The sequence below is a fragment of the Cottoperca gobio genome, chromosome 15, assembly GCF_900634415.1.
Source record: "Cottoperca gobio chromosome 15, fCotGob3.1, whole genome shotgun sequence".
Taxonomy (NCBI): Eukaryota; Metazoa; Chordata; class Actinopteri; order Perciformes; family Bovichtidae; genus Cottoperca; species Cottoperca gobio.
Genome location: NC_041369.1, coordinates 14338854 through 14358713, shown reverse-complemented (window position 1 = coordinate 14358713; position 19860 = coordinate 14338854). Strand labels below are relative to the sequence as shown.

Below are 19860 nucleotides of genomic sequence, written 5' to 3'. Positions count from 1 at the left end.
AATTGAACTGGTCATTTTATGCTTTGCATCATGGATGTACTGTCAGGGTATATTAGCCGCAGCACATGGATTATTCAATTGATAGTTTCTCGATGGTCTCTTATGACCTTATTGATCTCAGGACCACCCAAGGTGCCTGTGTACTCTATGCCCACAACTGAGATCCAGCTAAAGAGGGGTTTAGGAGAGCGGGACTGACCAAACATCATCTTTTAATCAACTGCTAACAAGCTTACAAGAAACCTGTGTTACTGTTTTCTGTTTTCAGACTGCTGATATTCATTCAGCAAAAGTAAATCCTTGTTAAAAAAGAGTAATATGCATGTACTGTAACTAGTCAAGGTGTGTATCTCTACACTATGTTTAATATCACAGTTTACTATGAGTACATGATCAAGAAAATCATATCCCCACTATTAGGCTGCAGTGTACAAAGGTGTACATTGGATTTAAAAGCCGTTTAAAGTCTGAAAACATAAGCATGTGCGTTGTCCTTTGACCTTTGACCTCTTGGCATGTTGTTTGACCTCGGTTGTGATGGCTAGCAGATGTTACGATGCACCACGTGAGAATATCCATGGAAGATCCCAGGCAGGAAAAGACATCACCGCCTCCCTTCTGCTTCTTACTATAGCAGGAAAAATCTATTCAGAATAATAATTACAAAATCCTGTTTAACTTGCAAGTTTTAATATTTTTAGTATCTTCACCGTAACCCAACATCCATTTATTTAGTTAAGGTGTTAAATGGAGATTAAACTTTCACATACTTTCAGCTTTGGTGCTAAGACAAACACATTTTTTATATTTCTGTGCAGGGATGTTAAATAACTGTGTATCAGAAAGTTATTATATAATCTTTTATATTTAATAAGATATGTTTTCGTGTTACGCTGCCATAACTAATCATCCTCTTGATGTGAGACTGTCACGTGGCATGCAAACTTCATAGTTCATACAGGAACCAGAGAGCATCTCAGTTACAAACAAGAGCCTGGCAGGCAGTAATGTGAGGTAAGCCAGCTTTATGGACTGACAGGACATGTCAACATGTGGGGTCAGAGGTCAAATAGCATAACATATGTCATTTATGTGCACGTTTCAGTGTTTACTGCACGGGTGTCAAACTCAAGGCAATTATATCCGGCCCGCGAGAAAATATCATATGTCTGTCATAACTGGCCCGCCGGTTTTGATAATTAAATCAATGCATGGCACAACCACGGGAAAAGACATTTGAGGAAGTAACTAAATGTCTGAATGAAATGAAAGTTTTTGGAAAGCAAAGGGAAACTGGCCTTTTAGTGCGACATAACGAAGCATCTCACTGTTAAACCTGCAGCTTCAGGGCCGTGTGATCAGACATGTATGATGCCGAGCTGCCTGTGGGAGACTCGGATGCAGCAAAGAAACTTTGGTCACTGCGTGTTTCCAAACACTGACAAACATCTCCACCGCTGTGTTCCCGACAGCATTCTGCTGATCAACTGAGACCATTTGCCGACTTTGCAGCTCAGAAATTAAAATTGAACTGCTCAGCAATCCGTTTGCAGTTGACTTAAATATGTTCCATATCTTTTTGCACTTTATCCAATATGTGTATCCTGTTCAATACATGTGGACCGTGTTTGGCCCTCGGCGTAGTCCCAGTTTTGAATATTGGCCCTCTGTGATTGAGTTTGACACCCCCGGTCTACTGCTTGCTTTGTGCAGTTTCTCCTCTGCTCGGTTTCGCGAAGGGTGGGGCACCGCCCCCCTACACACACACACACACACACACACACACACACACACACGTGTGAGCACACCTTTCACCTACAGCCAGAGACAGAGCAGAGGAAAGGAGAGAACTAAAAATAAATCTGCTGCTAAATGTTTTACTTTAAAATGACACAGTATATTTATTACTTGTTAATCATGTTAAAAAATGTCAGCTCAAAATTGTCTGCGAGCCATATCGCGTTATCGAAAGAGCCATATATGGCTCGTGACATAGGTTCCCGACCCCTGCCCTAGCCAATGTGTGTTATTGTCTGTAGTATTAATAACTTTAGCTAATTACACTTCATTAGCTTAGTTAAGTATAGATTCAATGTTTATAACAGGCTTCCCCATTTTATACTAATTTTAATTCTGCTATTTTTATACAATTTTAATTCTGCTATTTATATTATTTTATCTGCTATTTTATACTATTTTAATTCGGTAATTTTTATAATGGTACTTCACTCATTTACATCTACACTGTGATTATTGTACTGTAAATGCTCTTATTCTGTCTATTGTTGTACTAATTGTTGTTTTCGCTGTGAAGCACTTTGGGCTGCAATTCTTGTATGAAAGGTGCTATACAAATAAAGCTTATTATTATTATTATTATTATTATTATTATTATTATTATTATTATTATTATTATTATTATTACATAGGTATTTAAACATTGGTGAATGAAGCCACTGACAGAACTGAGGATACCTGTATGATCAGCGACCATCTATTGGACATCCACACTGGGGAGGAAGCTGTGTGTACACCAGTAAGTATACAGACTGTACGTCATCTGTACATTACAGTTGTAGTACCAGTAGACCTGCACATGACGTGTTAAACATACAATCACCACATGCATGTACATAATTCATATATTTAATTGTTTGATTTGATATCATTGGTCTCTCAATCACTTCAACCACATCTTTTATTATGAATGTTATTAGATACTTTCTTTACGCAGACATGTATAAACGTGCAATACAATTTCAAGCTGGTTTGAAAGATGTATTAGTAAAGTTGTGTTTTGTACATTTCAGACGGATCCCCCTCCACGGATACACCACAAGTCCATGCAGGCTCGACCACGTGTCAGGTCAGCTGGACTGCAAGTTCCAATCCATGTTGGTTGTTCCAAAGGTCAGCATCATAATATATAAATATTGATATGTAAGATACAAATACAGATACACACACACACATTATATATATATATATATATATATATATATATATATATATATATATTATATATAATTCTTGAATATACATTTTTTTTTGCAGAGTATGTTACTGAACTCTTGACCTGAGACTCAATGCTTTGTGCCAAGACAATGTTGATGAGGAACCTTTGGAAGTCCCAGCTCCACTCAGCAGTCGGTGGAAGAACCAAACAAGAGGGATGCTGTTGTGCTGCATAGAAGCAGATTCAATCACTGAACTGACATTGTGTTTTGTTATTGACTCTAATAAAGTGCTGATACTTGAACGACATGTAGTTGTCAGATGGAAACGTAGCACAGATCTTTTGAATGGCACATGATGGCATTCTGTGGTTCTTACCAAGTATTCCCCAACAAAATCTCACCAGCTGGCGGTATGCCATATAGTGATAGATTCTGTAAAATACAAGATAATAAATGTCAATGGTAATTGCTTCAACCTTATTTGCTTATTTATCTATGTATTCTGTGACTGTGCCGGAGTGACCATTCGACTCCCCAAAAATACATCAACGTTTCTGAGCTCTACACATTTGTGCACACAAGTAACTTCCTCATTACGTGGCTGATCACCTGCTTGTTGTCTGTCCCTCTTCAAATACCTGTGGTAGGCTGTCTGCAACACCCAAACATCCAGACACCTTGATTTGAATCCTGTGTGATCTGTTATGCAGGTTATGTTTGCACCATGTCCCTCATATTCATTGAGTTCCTGCATGACATCCTTTTCTTGGCAGCAGCTCTTCAATTGCTTCCATAATTGTACAGTTTTCACATGTACACCTAAATGTACAAAATAAGAGTGGTAAGGACATGTACACAATATGCAATATGCAGAAAAAAGGCCAATATTAACGTCATCTTAATTTCATACTATTTATAGGCCTGTGTTTCACAACAGGCTCGTAAGCAGCTCATATTATGGTCGTACGGAGGTCGGATCTATCTAGTAGCAACTTGTTTGCGTAACTTCCATGACAATCTGGTAAATCTACCAGATTCTGACTATGGCTACTATAGGCAGCCGTAAGACGCTCGTCAGTATACAGACTATACTTTATACAACAGCGCTGTCCTCCGGTCTGTTTGTTAGCTAATAGCTAATGCTTTATATACTCGTAATATATGACGTTTGACATCAGACACAACGATATAATCTCAACCGCAGAAACTTCGAGAAAGAATCAAGTTATCAAGCTTTACAGACGTCGATGTGTCCAAGTTGACAAATAATTGAATATTTAGCTATCGAGAAATTTGCGGACAACTAGTCGGGTTCATAACTATTCAAGGAAACCAAGCTATCGACTCGATATAGGATAGCTTGCGATCTATTTACGATCGAGGATAATGTTAGGTTTTATTATGATGTATTTACTATATATTGATAAGTTCTATGAACTATAGTCAAATGTATATACCTGTCTGTTTTCTGTTGTCGCACAGGATCTCTGCCAAATCCAGGATCACCGTCACCATCATCCACCTGTCCGCTCCCGTCTGTGTCTCCATCTTGAACACTGTGTCTCGCGCTGCTCTGTTTCACCACGTTAAACTCGCCCGCATGATCTAAATCCACGACACCGGCATCCTCTTCAATAAACTCCTCTTCTTGAAGGTGCAACGAGTCTATTGACGACTCACTGTCACTCGATTCTGTCGATATATCCGAGCCAGAGTCCGACATCGCCACGTCTGCCATGTTGTCTGTGTATTCAACTGGCGGACTGTGTTCTACTTGTGACGTCAGAACGGCGTCGGGTGTTTCCGGTAGCGGCAATGTCAACATCAGTGGTCGACATACTAAATCGTGATTTATTAAATACTGCGGGCATAGTGTCTTAAATAACACATAATTTTACACCACAGATAGCATTCACTATCAGTAGAAATTCATGTTTATCATTTCGTATCTCTGTCCTACTACAGAGATGTAACATAATATAGTATCATATGATACATTATGATGGTATGGCATGTGAGATATAGTATAAGGTGAAAGGTAGTACTATAATACAACATAGGATGGAATAAAATTAGAGTATCAAATATAAGTACATGAAAACAGGATAACATTCAGTATGATACAGAAAGTGCAATACAGAAAGTAATCATAAAGAGAAAATAAGAGATGCAAGGTAAGACTTTTTTAGAAAATCCAGATAGAGTTGATAAATGAATCCACCTCTGACAGGACTCTGGCTTGTCTCTGCATTTCCCTCTAGTGGGGAGGTAAGGCCATCAGGGAAAACAGTTGGCTGTCTTTACACCTGCACCAATTAGAAAGGTGAAACTTTGCTTCGGAAATACATATATTTGTAATGCTAGTCTCGTTTTTTCTTTTCTTTTTTACTATAGAGACATATTAGTGAAGTCATTAACGGTCATAAATTGGTAATTATTAACAGAAAACCAATAATACAGATCCCAAAAGTCCAGTACCAGTCAGAAACACCAGGCTAAGGCGTATCAATAGCTGTGGACATCTCTGTGCTCAAATAGTTGCTGGACAGTGTGTGTTCTATTCTGCCGATGAATGACGGCATTTATGAAGCATGTAGTGAAGTGTCTACCCAACATCTTGCAGCACAACAATAATATCCACTGTTCCATTTAGTTCAAAAAGCTGCTTATGAAAAAAAGACTTGTGTTACTTTGTTTCCCTTCCAGCTCCTCCATGTTCACAATTCCCCTCTGAATATTTCCCCTCAGAAGTAAGCAGACTCCTTTAGAGTATCTCCCTCACTACTAATAGCTTTATCCTTTCACCCTTCCCTCTAAAACAGTAAAGCAGCATACCACGAAACAGCTGCCAGAGCATGACCCTGCTCCTCTAAATGCCCAGCTTTCTTTTTTTTACAAGTCAAATTGTATTACCACCGTAAACACACACTGGATATCAAATGGTGTAATCACATTAGGTAGAGAGAGCGCCATGAATTAATTCAGTGACATGTTTCTTCCCAGAAGGGTCTGACGCATGCAGCCCTGCCAGGCACAGTGAATAAACATATTAATCTTACTTTACTCAAAATTAGATGGTGAATAATAAGACCATATGTCATGTCTGGCACAGAAAAACAACAGTGCAATACAAATATGAAAGTCATTATTAATAGCAATAAAACAGAGAAAAAAAGAAGGGAGTAGGCTTTCTTATGTGGCTTTGTGAAATGAAGTAAACACAATCTCCTGCAGAAAAGTACAGAATGTGAGCAAAGACCTGTCCTTTGTCTGTGAGGGGCATGAGGGGGATGGGGTTCATTTAAATGAAGCAGAGCAGATGTCAGGCTGACAGGAGGGCTTCCCCACACCCTTCCATCACAGGGCAGCCACATTTTGCATCCACCAGTCGCTATGGAAACCGCGTGCAAACCAGGAAATAAACCCCAAAAGGTGCAACAACAACAAAATTATAAGAAAAACACAAGATTATAATGACAATAAAATTACAAGCTATGCAATGGCAGGATGTTAGTAGTCTACTGAGATAATACTACAGCTTCGGGGTTCCCACCCGCTCCCCGCATAGAAAGCCCGTGTGCGTCTGCGCCATAGGCAGCAATCCGCTGGCTCATGTCAGCTTGTATTTTTCTCCAGCTGATTCACGGAAATTAGCACCATTCCGTTGCGTCGTATTGGGCGGAATCCTCCGGGAGGTCGACACGGAGAGAGAGTGGCGTTTGCTGAAATCATATAGGCGTGGTTTTGCATGGAGATGTGATGCTCCGTCTGCTCCCGCTGGGATCCCCACCTGTCTTCACACCGCGTTTGTCACCGCGCCAGCTGCTTTTTTCCTGAGTTTAAAGCCACTACAGCGCGATTTTGATTAGATTAATTATTTTTTTTATCACATGGGATATTGATTTTCGGGGGTTTAGTTACAGCGCTGTGGACGTACGGGGCGCCCGGTTTAATCACCTCCAGAGCGAGAGGCGACGGCGGCGGCGCACGGCACTTGGCGGAGATAAACAGGAGCGGACAGCGCGTCGCTTGGCCTCCAGGAACCACAGCGGAAACCCTGGTTCATGTGTAGGGCTGTTTGACGCGCAGGTCGTGCTCGCAGCGGTTCGCAATGATGGAAAATACACGCAAGATGTTCAAAAGATCGGCCTGGCTTTGCGTACTTGTAGTGGTTTCTGTTTTACTTGTAGTTGACAGCAAGAGACCCAGACAGCCTCGCTGTCCCTCATCATGTACATGTACCAAAGATAACGCGTTGTGCGAAAGCGCAGGACTGATCCCTCGCAGCTTTCCCCCCGATGTCATATCACTGTAAGTCCTATTTATTATTGTTCGATGAAGAATTCCTAACCAGTGCTTTGTGCTTTCTCTGCTGGTTAAGACGTGGGTTTCTGTGCTGCTGTTGCACAGTAATGCATATCCAAGAAACAGACTGGAATAACTGTTCGTATGAGACAGTCTAGGCTTTAACCAGTGTGTCTGTCTGTCGTGTGTCCTCCTCCCCCCTACACAGATCATTCGTCAAGTCTGAATTCACCGAAATCCCGAAAGAGAGCTTCATCCACACGCCTGCCCTACATCTCCTGTGAGAAATCTCTCTGGAGCTTTTTGTTCTTCAGTCTTTGTTGCATGCTGTCAGTCCCCAGTGAGGTGATCAACGCCATGTTTAATGACCAAGACATCTCTCTACTGATACTGATACTGCTATAATATAATGGGTGTAGCTGTAGCCTCTTAACAATAAAAACAATAATCATTTTGGAGAAAATTTCCCTTCTAAATTATTTCCCGACATGCCTTTTCATATCAGGGTAGAACAGTTTCTCTGCTGGGCATTCATCCAAGTCTTGCCTTTACATGTATTTTTGCATATTGTGAATCAGACCTGGTTTCAGAAGGAGATTTATTGATGGGGAATCCCACCTTTAGAAGAGGGGAATTCCCCTTTTCTCCTGACTCCTGGAGTGTATTGACCAAACCACTATGTCCAGCAAAACAAGCATGGAAGGCTGCAGAAAACCTACTGCAATAGAGCATTGATCCTTGTCTTTAGTTGTATTTGGGTTACTGTTGATAAGAAAGGAGAGGGTTTTCCAACACAGGTCCATTCAGCGTGCAATGTGGGACAACATATTGTTGGTATCCAATTTGTAAGCAGGAAGAGTGAAATAATCTGGCTCTCTCTGCACAGCCTCTTCACAGCCAACAACCTGGAATCTATAGACGAGGATGCTTTCCTCGGTCTTCCTCATCTGGAGTATCTGTGAGTAGATGATACAAGTATATAAGATGTTTCTAAAAGACAACACGGTCTCCATTCTCATGCATTTATTCACCATCTTTTTCAGGTTCATCGAGAACAACCAAATCAAATCGATTTCACCCAATGCTTTCCGTGGCCTGAAAACCCTGGTGCATCTGTGAGTATATACTGTGTGCTTCATCTGCATAAACAGGGCTATTTTTCTTCAAAAATAGAACCTACAATTGGATGATGATGCAATTTCTGTTTGATTTCTATATTGAATCTTATTACTGACGGTTTCTTTGTAAGAGAGAAAACAAAGCTCTCTGTTTCTGTTAGTATCACAAGAAAGTCTTGTAATCTGTCTGCAGGTGCAGGCACGAAATGTTGCAGTGAAATGCTGACATAGTTCATTACACAATATTTATTGCCTCACAGCTATTTCTGTGACACTGTGCAGCTGTTGAAATTATTATGAAGCCAATCCTGTCACCCTCACTGTCCAACGTAATAAAGCTTAAAGCCCAAGGCCCATTTTACACATTTGGTTACAGATTTAGTCATTAGAATATCTTCTACATGTCAGTTCTTCACTGATGAAAGTAAAACATCAACATAATTTAGCCAAACTAAAACCAAGATGATGTCATGGTATTTTCAGACAAAGCTCTGAGAAAACTTCACAACCTCAACAGAGATTATCTAATTTTTTCATAACAGAGAAGGCAATAAAATGGCTGAGGAGGCAGCTCTAAAAATAGCTTAATGTTTCCTCAAACTCACATCAAGCAATGTTCCTGCCTTCAGTCTTCAGGGTGGGAATATGGGCCTAAACTGTGTTAATAGATATCCTTCTATTCCTCTGCAAAGAAGCACTGCATAACCACAACTGCACTCTGATTTTATGAAGTACCAGAGGTTCCTCCGACAATTAGTATAATTTGCATTTTTAGGTCCATTGAATAGATGATGAAACAAGAACAATAAGCATTATATCTAATCAGATTTTCCTCTTTTCCAGGAGTCTGGCCTACAATAATCTGGACACTCTGCCCAAAGATTTATTCAAGGGTCTTGAGGCCTTGACGAAAGTGTAAGTATGAATTTCAACAAAGAGATCAATTACATAATGTTACATAACTAAAAGTATAATGTATACTATCGAGGACAATGAGTTTGTCTATATATAGAACTCTGGATCATTATTCCACTTCATCCAAGGCTTGAAAAATGTGTGGGTGGTGCTTTTAACACCATTAAAATTACATGCGGCAGAGAGAAAGAGAGATAGTTCTGCAATCTATCACCCGCTGAAGATGTTCAGTTTTCCTTTGTAGTCCCTCTTGATGTTAATGAGAGCTCAGAGTGAAGCTGTGAGGGCCAGGGAGAAATGCTGCAGTCATACTTCAATGGCTGCAGCGTTTTAAAAATAAAATCCATTCAAAAAGCTAAGAGCATTCCAGTTAGTTTGGTGGTTTTCTGCCTTCAGAGACTTGCGAGGGAACCAGTTTACCTGTGACTGTAAGCTGAAGTGGTTGGTGGAGTGGATATACAGCACCAATGCTACAGTGGATCAGATTTACTGTAAAGGCCCGGCCTCAAAGCTGGACAAGAAGATCAATGATCTGGTGCCACAGTCCTTCGACTGCATCACCACAGGTGGAGTACAGCAAATTCTTTAAATGTAACTTTTTTTTTACGTTTTCAATGTAATCTGAAACGTGTTTTTGTTTCTCTCACAGAGTTTGCTTCCTACCAGTCCCTGAAGTTTGAATCCATATCTGTGGAGGCCTTTTCCTTTGAGAATGACCAGTATGTGGTGTTTGCCCAGCCCTTCATAGGGAAGTGCAGCTTTCTAGAGTGGGATCATGTGGAGATGGTTTTCAGAAACTTTGACGACATTGACAGTAAGTAAAAGTCATTTATAATATGCTGTCGTGTGGTTGTGAATGAGCTGTGTGAGTCTTAAAGGATTGGGTGAGATCGGAAGAGGAGCCACTAGATGGAGACATGCATCTAAGACAAACTGTCTTTCTCCTTTCTTTCTCTTCACTAGGCACATCCACAGTCATTTGCAAACCTCTGGTCATTGACAACCAGCTCTTTGTCATTGTGGCTCAGCTGTTTGGCGGCTCACACATCTATAAGCGTGACACCTCTGCCAACAAATTCATCAAGCTCCAAGGCATTGACATTCTCAAAATCCGCAAACCGAACGATGTTGAGACTTTCCGCATCGATGGAGAATCGTTCTTCGTCATAGCAGACAGCTCCAAGGCCGGCTCCACCACCATCTACAAGTGGAACGGCAATGGCTTCTACTCTCACCAATCGCTCCACCCGTGGTACCGGGACACCGATGTGGAGTTCATGGAGATCTCCTCCAAACCTCACCTGATCCTGTCCAGCAGCTCCCAGAGGCCGGTCATCTACCAGTGGAACAAAAGCACCAAGCTGTTTGACAGACGCACCGACATCCCAGAGATGGAGGACGTCTACGCTGTGAAGCACTTTCAAGTCAAATCGGACCTCTTCATCTGTCTGACGCGTTTCATCGGCGACTCCAAAGTGATGCACTGGGACGGGGCCCTCTTTAGAGAATTGCAGACGGTGCCCTCCCGTGGCTCCATGGTGTTCCAGCCGTTCTCTGTGGGCAGCTGGCAGTACGCCATCCTGGGAAGCGATTACTCTTTCACCCAGGTGTACCGCTGGGATGCCAAGAAGGGCGAGTTTGTCCATTTCCAGGAGGTGAACATCCAGGCGCCGAGGGCCTTCTCTCCAGTCTCCATAGACAACCGGCAGTTCCTGCTGGCCTCCAGTTTCAAAGGGAAAACTCAGATTTATGAGCACCTGGTCATTGATCTGAGCAACTGAGTGAATGTTTTCTTGACTGGTGGTTTCTGTGTTTAGAGAAGTCTGTTGCATCCTAACCTAATCCTAACTTGAGAAAGCCATTACTGTTTTCTTTTTAACTTCCATTGAAATCAGTGCATGATACATGTAAAGATACATACATGCATCTCAGCTAAATATATTTGGCTGAGATGCATGTTGACGTCAATGCATGCTCCTCAAGTTAGGATTAGACCCAATATGTTGTCAAGACATTAATGCATGACCGGCCTCACACAGGCCGCCCCATACTGATGAGTGCAACATCTATACTCATTAATCCATTAAATCTTGCCAGTAGTTTTTTTTTTTGTGTTCAGCTTTTCGTGTGACTCAGCAATGTTTATACATTTGTAATCTCATATATTTATCTACAGGAAATAATTACAAAATGGTACTTTTTAACCTATTAACATGTTTAACAAATCTGCCAAAATGAAATGTTTACATTTTTCTGTCTTTTCACTTGTACGTTAAAAGATTTGTAAATGAAGCTTTTGTAAGTCTAAGAGGGACCACGCTAGTTAGATACATATTTGTTATGGAGAATTATTTGAAATTATGTTTATAATTTGGAAAATATCAACAGAAATGTTGTGTGAGAATCTACCTGTAAATCCTTACAATTTACATTTTTATCGTTAATGGTTTGTATAATGTTGAAAGTATTGAAAATTACAGTTTTTCATAAGAAGTATGGAAAACATTTTGGGCACACACAGGAACTATTTTCAAACACTCAAAGGAACTGTAATGAAAAATTGAAGATATTGTTCATAATGCTTTACCTTTGACTAACATGTATGCAAAATACATCAATTGTGTCATGATTATAATTAAGTTATTGACTAATATCATGCTATTTAGAGTCAATAAAGGTTTACTTTACTAATTGTTACATCTCATCTGAGCTCCCTGCTGGCACTGAGCAGCATGACATTGCTTCAATGTGAAATGCCGACTCCCAGTCCTCAAAGCAAAACACGCACTAACACATCTACTTCATTGCTTGAGGGAAATTGTCGTCTTGAAGTTAGTTGTGTAACTATGGATTCAGATCTGAGAAATAAAAATAAAAATAAATACAAACAAATAAAATCCTTTTTATTTTCTCCAACAAAGTGCACGCCTCAATTCTACAAAGCAGCACATTACAATGTAATGGAATAAATACAATAAAATCCGCTGAATTAAAAAATAAAAATAAAAAGAAGAACAAACACAAGCAAGGAGATACACAAGTACCTGCACAATCACACTCGTGGCAGGAGTAAATCAGGCTCTTGAGAAAGGCTCCACGAGACAAACTGCTTCTTTCATGGTGATTGTTTGACTTTCCATGCATCTTCAGTCCTTTGGATAAAGACGTCCCATCCTCTGCTTTCTGAAGTGAACCAATTTAAACCCTGCTTTTTTTTTTTTGTAATTGAGGACTACCAAACTAACATGAAAGAAATACAGGTGCATACTCTCATGTTCATACACATCACCCTGGAAAACTTGTGCAATTGCAGCAGGATCTCCAAATCGCCTACCTACTGCTGACAGAAAATAAAGTGAACACATTTTCAGTTTTAACCGAAGTTACTACTCAAGTCTATGTGGTGCAACTTAGTGTTTTTTTCCATAGGCAAATAAAATAGAACATAAAAAGGCAAGGGAACACATCCCTTAATACTCCACAAAATAATTTAGTGCTCTTTAAATAAAATTAAAAACACTATTTTCATATGGTGGCTCTTAAAAAAAAAAAAAAAAGAATAAAAAAAACTCACAGAAGGATAATGCTTTAAGAGACATCAATAATGTTAGGAAAGAACTGAAATCCCATGAAAAAAAGACAGTATCGACAAAACAATTCTGTACAGAACGAAAAATCAATATACAATACAGTACCCGCAGATGTTATGCATACAGTACAATTCTCTTTTTACATAGTTTTAGTATGGGCTCCAGCCTGCTCTATATACTGACTTAACACAGGTGGAAAAGCGGCTATTTTAGCTTTCAGTAATTTGAATGGTTATTCAGCGAGGAGAGTAGATCTTGTAGTAGGCGTTTAGAAAAAGAGATTGAAAACATTATTGCAGGATGGTCATCTTCAGTTGCATACTGCATGTGTTACATGAATGTGTGCTATAACGAGGAGTGCGGGCTGATGAGAGAGACAGAGGGCCGGACGGAAGGGAAAAAAAGAGGGGGTTAGTTGTTTTTGCTATCTCTCCGTCACAGAGGTTAAACCTTGCGTTATCTCTCTGATCCACTACCCTGTACAGTACATTCGTGGCCAGTATTGCACGTTACCAGCCGAGTCCACCCTGATTCTGCGAGGTGAGGACCTTCAGTGCTGAATTTTGTCCTGTAAGTCAACACTAATCCAGTGAAGAGATGAGACCGTAACCGGAGCTCACCAAAGACTGACCGGGACTCCATCTGCTGTCACAGTTTGAGCTCATTGGCAATTTTGCAGGCGATATTCTTAAAGGCAATGGACGTGCCCGATATCCTCTTGAAGCGCACGCCGTTGAGGGAAAGGCGGGGCAACTTGCACACCTCCATCTCCCATTGGACCAGGTTGTCCTGGCGAGCGTCGCCGTGGACACAGAAAAGCAGGAAGCGTTCACGCTGCTCGTAATCGCAGCTGTTGGCGTCCAGAACCTTTCGGATCTCCCTCATCATCTCGGCGGGCTCCATGGAGGAGGTGGTCTTCATGCTCCAGGTGAAACGAAGGGAGCGAGGCTTGGAGTCCCGGCTGCCGTCCTCCTTAGTGTCACCCGACACACTTCTACAACGACAGAAAGAGAAGTGGAGAGAGGCGTTGAAGGAGGCAGAGGTTGGTTACGAGCTTGCTATTCAAATCTACGTCTCAAAATCTAATTCTCACCTTGGTGTTTCTGTCCTGGCACTGGCCTCTCCTTCACTAGGCACCCTGAAATAAACCAGGAATACGCTGTTACTCCCACGAGCTGATGACAACATGGCTTCCCCCACCCATGACCAACACCACCCCCATCATCACTGGACACAGAGAGGGGTGTCAGGCATCATGCCAGGAAATAATCCACACTCCTGGGTATCAGGGTTCAGCACACAATGGGGTGACTGACTTCTCGATGCACATACTACTGTAGCCCCGTCAAAATACCCAAATGCATCATCCCTCGCTACCTTTCCTTAATCCCCACTAATCTGTAAGGAGCGGAAAAGTGGTTTTCTAAGTCCTTGATTCGGTTTCTATATCATAACTGATCTTTCATCTTAATGAAGACGGGGGAGAGTAAGGAGAGGAAAGCCAGCGACTTGAGAAGCAGATATCGTGACTTAGCTTAGTTCTGGAAAAGCTGGTGAGCCGTGAGGTTTGTTTTTGAGGCAGTGGACACAAGGGAACTATACGGCATAACAAGGGTGTCAGTAGGCAAGGATGTGGTGTAGTGGGGAAATACATAAAGGGGTTAACGAAACACGGGCCAAGGTCATAGTGGGAACATTTTTCCTTTTTTTTTGGACAGGGGAGACAGGTGCAGCAAGCGTTGTGTTCTCCTACCTCCGGGTCGACCTGAAAGACATAGCTCTATGCGGGGAGAAAAGGAGAAAAAGCTGTGAGCCTCTACCAGATGGGCCAGCGTGAAGGTGACACTAGGAGCTAACTGCTGTAAGCATGATGTGGTCCTATCCTTTGCTTGTCATATTGACAGCAAAGGGTAACAGCGTGTATGATAAGCACTAAGGATTGGGAGTAGATCAGAGAGTGCATCTACTTAAGAGGCAGGGAAAGTGTGTGATGCTTTCTTTGTTTCACTGATGAAAAAAGTTTACAAAAAGTGATCTGAACACAGGTACACAAGTAAGATTTTGGGGGAATTTTACAAGTTTTTAAGCTTAAACAGAGCTATACAATCCTTTTTATGTCCCAGCATTAGGCATTTTTATCCATTGAGTGTTAAGTACTTTGGGTTACCACTAAATACCTGCAAAACTATTCCCATCAGCCTCAGCTGTACTATAGCTGTAGATATGGATATAAAGCATGTTCATATTCATATTGTGGATGCATGTAAAGAGAACGTTTTTAACAATGAAAGCAGAGGACATACAGTACCCTCATGTGAGTTAATACAACTGACATTTAGTGTGATAAGAATTTAAGCAAAGATCCGTCATTTCTTCAGACAGCATGCAGATACATAAAACAACATCCATGAGTTTGTCTGACTAAGTAGCAAAAGAACAACAATTCCTTCAAAAGTAAAAACTAATAATTGGCAGTACTTTAATCGTAGCACACTTTGGCTTTTTATTTCTGGCTCTTATAACCTATTAGTTGCAAGAAGAACAACCTAGTGTGCAGTCGTTTGTCTTCACTGACCTGCGAACAAACTTTGAGGTGATCTTGCCGATGATCCCAGTGGAGGTGCCCCTGCGTTGCTGAGCGAGAGCCCCTGTATCATGAGACAATGTGGGCGAAGCCGGGGGGCCGTTGTAGGTTGCACTGCGCCGGTCTCTGAGCTGAGCTCCGTGGAAAGTGCTGCGACTGGTGGTGCCACGGGGAAAACGGTTCTTCTCTGGGGTGCTAATACTGTGTGCAGACGGAGAGGTGGAGGGACCCCGCGGAGAGGAGCTGCAACATAAACATCACAGGAGAAATCACTACGTGTCAAAAGATTCTGTACAAGCATGTTCACTATATATACTGTTATTAATTAGTAAATCATACTATCAGCATCACTATCTTCGCCGCAAATAGACTTTACATAAAAAATGACAGTCGTGATAGCCACAGTTATTGCAGATGTCAGGATCAGGCTGCTCACCTGGATTTCAGCTCTGTATTGTCGTCGATGGGGGGTAGTGTGCTCTTTGAAGGATGCCCTGACGATGACATGGACTTGGTGTGACGAGGTCGTGTCGAGCTCATCGCAGTCGATGAGGTGCTCCCCGACACCTCGGTTAAACTGGGCACCAAGGATGAAGAAATTTCACCAAATCTTGGTCATTTGTACAAAGGCGGTTTGTATTATTCGCTTTAAATTCAGACAGAAAAATGGCTTGGACAACACTGGAGATCCTGCAGGTAACTGTGAGTGTGTGTACCTGCTGTCTTTGCCATTGGGAATAGCTGAATAGCGGTCAGTAGAGGTTCGTTCACACACATATGTGTTCCTGCGAGTCATTGATCCATTGGTCTGTTTGTGAAAAGAGAGAAAACATGTTAAAGCATCTTAGACTGAGTAGTAGTGATCCTGGTTACTCAAGGAGTGAAGAAAATAAAACAATTATGAAGCACAAAAAATGTAAATAACTATCTTTAACTACTAATAACTACTTTTTTTTTTTTTACATTATGGAACCCGCCTGCACCTATTTGTTTATGTGCATGTGGTGTATGTGGACTAATATGTCCTCCACTTCCTCACCCCCACAGCACTTGTAGTTTTCTTCCGCTCCTGCACCCCCAGCGGAGAAGCAGGAACGTCTCCTTTGGAAGTGCTGAGCTCCAGCCGACGTGCTCCGTCCCACTCCTCCCTGTGGTCACTTTCCACACTCAGGGCCTGGCCACGCTTCGTGTACGATACCGCCGGGGGCACAGACGGACCAACTAGAGGAGACATACATATGAGAACACACTTTCCACTGAATATCACGGTTGCAGCTCCAAATCAGGAATTTTCAGACGAAAAAGAAAAAACAAGGACAACACCTTTGTTACAATAGCGTCAAGCAAAGCCACTCAAAGCCCAGATTTAGACAACATCCAATCCATCAAATAAAACACTCTGCGCCAACATATTATTTCATAAGTCGTACAGTTATAGAAGCCAAGGGGAGCAGGTACAAAGCAAAGCTGTTCTCTCCTCATGCTTTGAGGTGCTGTTCCTCAGGGAGCTGCAGGAATGCATCCAGCCAGCAGATGGCGCCAGACACAATGGCCTCACATGACATAGGAGGAAGCTGCTACACAACCAGTGCAGTGTTGAGGTTGAGTCACTGATTTGTACATTTGAATAGACTGACTATGTAGACAGTAAGCAAACAAACAGAGGTTTGTTGAACTAGGTTTGGTGTACATATTTGTCTTCCACCATAAAAGTTTAAATGTGCTATACTCAAGAGGAAAACTTAAGATTTTTTTAAGAGCACCAGGTAGAGCTTTAGTGCCTTGCTCAGAGGCACATCAGCTGGGTGATCACTGGCCAATCCTCAGTGACTGAGAGCAACTTCCCCCAACACAGCACACAGCCAGCAGCACTCTCAGAGCTGCGAAGGAGGAGGTTACTTTACTTGGCTTCTCTACGACACCACCACCACCATCATCATCATCATCCCCACCATGATCACTGTAGCGGCGCTGCTTCTGAGTGGCCGAGATGCTGCGTGTGACCTTGGGATGGGCAGGAGAAATGCTGGAGCTGTTGTTGATGTCACTGGTCGGTCGCTGTCGCTGACCCAGGACGCTGTTGGTCAGAGGTTCGCTCCCCTCGAACTGAAACATGGAGACACAGGATGAGGGATATGTTCACAGGACTTAAAGCATTAACTACCGGTGATGATGTCACAATGATGCAAGTCAAACAAAACTGACCTCCGGCGCTTTTCTGCCCAGCAGCAGGTAGGTGGCCATGACGTCATTGTACTTCTGGCCCTGTAGAGAGTCCGTGATTTCATCTTTAGGGAAGCCCATCGTCACCATGAGCTCTGATGGCAGATAGACGTTTCACAGTCAGTTTAGTGAACACGACATAAAGAGTCACATCAACACACACACACACACTCTCTCAGACACACCTATTCTACTGTATCTCCTGCATTACTCCAACTCTAAATGTAGTGGATAGTTGCAATAGATGTCACACTTCAGCAGCAGATCTTACACACGTTTTGGTCCTGCCGGCAACTGAGAAATTACTGGGGAACAATATTCAAAGTTTTATCATAGTCCCTCAATCCATATCTTCAACCTAACGCCTGGAGGTGCATCTTTGGTGTTCAGGGTGATAATAAAAACAACCTTTTTGGCATGAAGGATAATTCTAATAGATTGGAAGTCAACTCATCCCCCAAATTTGTATACATGGTTTAGGGATCCAGCGTTTTTTCTAAAATTGGAGAAGTTTTCATTGCAGGGACATCCTGAAATAGATTCACTTGGGGTCCATTCATTCAATACTTTGCTAAATTGAAGACTCTCTCTATAGATTCCTAAGATTTTGAAAAAATGTAATACCCTTCTGCATTTTATTTATTTATACTCCTTGAGTTATTAATACTATTTGACATTTGAGGCGGTGTGATTTGTTCTGTGTTTGGGGGAATTTAGTGTTAGAAACTGTGTGGGGTGAATGATTAAGATAGAAAATTATGTGTACAGCATATGATTGTGTTCCTTGTGTTTTGGGGAATAAACATGATAAAATAACACACCTATTCTGGCTGAATCACTGAAGTCTGCCTCCGGCTCGATGTGAGGTTTTAGCTCCTCCTCCTCGTGACCCACATTCATCCAATGGTCTTTCATGATTTGCTAACAAAGAAACAAGACAATTAGTTCTCATGTATGTCCGGTATAATCAGTTCGACTCACGTGTGTTAATTATACAACATTACAGTTAAGTGCAACAGACTGATGAGAAATTAATGACTTCCCTTATGAAATCAGCTGGGGCTGAACAACAGCATGATCAATAGTTATTATTGGGGGAGAAATCTTTACTATTGAACTTCAGCCTGGTTCTGAGTACAGGGGGGGGTATTGACTCTGGACTGAGTGTGAATTGAACTGATAATTATATGTTGTTTGAAATGGAGAAACAAGCTACCGCAATCCGTGGATGATAACGCGGACGCTGTGACAGTACAACGCAGAAGGAGTCATTTGAATGAATAAAACTTCTTACAATGCTTCAACAAAGTCCATTTAGCTTTCATCAAAGAATTATGTAAGACCACTCTTTGATCTTGATGAATACGGTTTCTAAATGTCCATCTGACAGACTGTAAAGTGTTCTGTTGACTGATAATTAACAACAACAATCATGTTTCAAATCATCAGGACTGTCGACTGGAGCGCAAAACATTTCTGAATGGAGAGCAAATAACTGTGAAGATGCAACAATGCAAACGCAGGTCATACCTCCAAACTGCCTCGTTTGACAGGGTTGAGCACCAGTAGTTTCTTCAGCAGGTTTTCACAGTCTGTGGACATGTAGAAAGGAATACGGTACTTTCCCCGCAGGACCCTCTCCCTCAGCTCCTGCACACCATGCCACAGACAGACATGAAACCAAATGAGAAATTTAGCAACAAAAACTAGCAACAGTTTTAGCATTCATTTGGGGTCATGTTTGTTTCCACCTTAAAGTCCAATACACACTCTCCTTGTAGCTCTGTTTGTACATTAAATTGTGAGGGAAATATCTGTTTCTTTAGCTGCTAAATGCTTCATAATATTCGCAAGCTAGTTGCTTACTTTCTCCGTCTGCTGTTTAATGCTTGTAGTGTACAGTGGAATTATCAGAGCTTCCTCATTTTTTATTTTATATAAACGGCCCGCCGGATCTGAAAGCAAAGGTTTCTGAGTCGTAAAACTAAAACCATGCTCGCTGTCGGTTCCCCATCATGTCATATGATCAATTGGAATTATAAAAATATTGATCACCTCAGCCGATTACTGTTGCAACTAGAATTACAGCATCACGGTTGTATGGCTCAATTTGCAGTTTACGTCCATGTCTGTCCAAAATGTTATCGCTTCATCATTTTATCCTGTTA

The 19860-nt window shown here is 41.6% G+C and overlaps 2 protein-coding genes across 3 annotated transcripts in view; one reads left to right on the top strand and one right to left on the bottom strand.

Moving 5' to 3' along the window:
• The first annotated feature begins 6584 nt into the window (after positions 1-6584).
• Positions 6585-11987, top strand: LOC115019763 (leucine-rich glioma-inactivated protein 1-like). Its single transcript, XM_029449341.1, has 8 exons — positions 6585-7268; positions 7471-7542; positions 8149-8220; positions 8306-8377; positions 9224-9295; positions 9692-9861; positions 9945-10109; positions 10259-11987. Exons 1-8 carry the CDS (start codon positions 7069-7071, stop codon positions 11074-11076), a joined length of 1641 nt encoding a protein of 546 aa, XP_029305201.1. The 5' UTR covers positions 6585-7068; the 3' UTR covers positions 11077-11987.
• A 190-nt stretch (positions 11988-12177) lies between these two features.
• The window catches only part of mark1 (MAP/microtubule affinity-regulating kinase 1), a 29741-nt gene continuing 22058 nt past the window's right edge, over positions 12178-19860 (bottom strand). Inside the window, exons 9-18 of one of the 2 annotated variants that reach the window (XM_029449340.1) lie at positions 19223-19342; positions 18514-18613; positions 17675-17787; positions 17422-17575; positions 16509-16690; positions 16186-16277; positions 15906-16046; positions 15461-15712; positions 13979-14023; positions 12178-13879 (exon numbers count right to left, since the gene is read on the bottom strand). In XM_029449340.1, the coding sequence (XP_029305200.1) occupies positions 13534-13879; positions 13979-14023; positions 15461-15712; positions 15906-16046; positions 16186-16277; positions 16509-16690; positions 17422-17575; positions 17675-17787; positions 18514-18613; positions 19223-19342 (1545 nt within the window). In that variant the 3' untranslated portion in view covers positions 12178-13533. Of the gene's footprint in view, positions 13880-13978; positions 14024-15460; positions 15713-15905; positions 16047-16185; positions 16278-16508; positions 16691-17373; positions 17576-17674; positions 17788-18513; positions 18614-19222; positions 19343-19860 lie in introns of both variants that reach the window. The other variant, XM_029449338.1, reaches the window with a different exon arrangement.

Excerpts from the sequence above, each read along its gene's own strand:
- LOC115019763 (XM_029449341.1), top strand. The coding sequence starts at position 7,069 with ATGATGGAAAATACACGCAAGATGTTCAAAAGATCGGCCTGGCTTTGC. Across the intron at positions 7,543-8,148 it reads ACGCCTGCCCTACATCTCCT|CCTCTTCACAGCCAACAACC; the intron begins GTGAGAAATCTC and ends CTCTCTGCACAG. Across the intron at positions 9,296-9,691 it reads CTTGAGGCCTTGACGAAAGT|AGACTTGCGAGGGAACCAGT; the intron begins GTAAGTATGAAT and ends TTCTGCCTTCAG.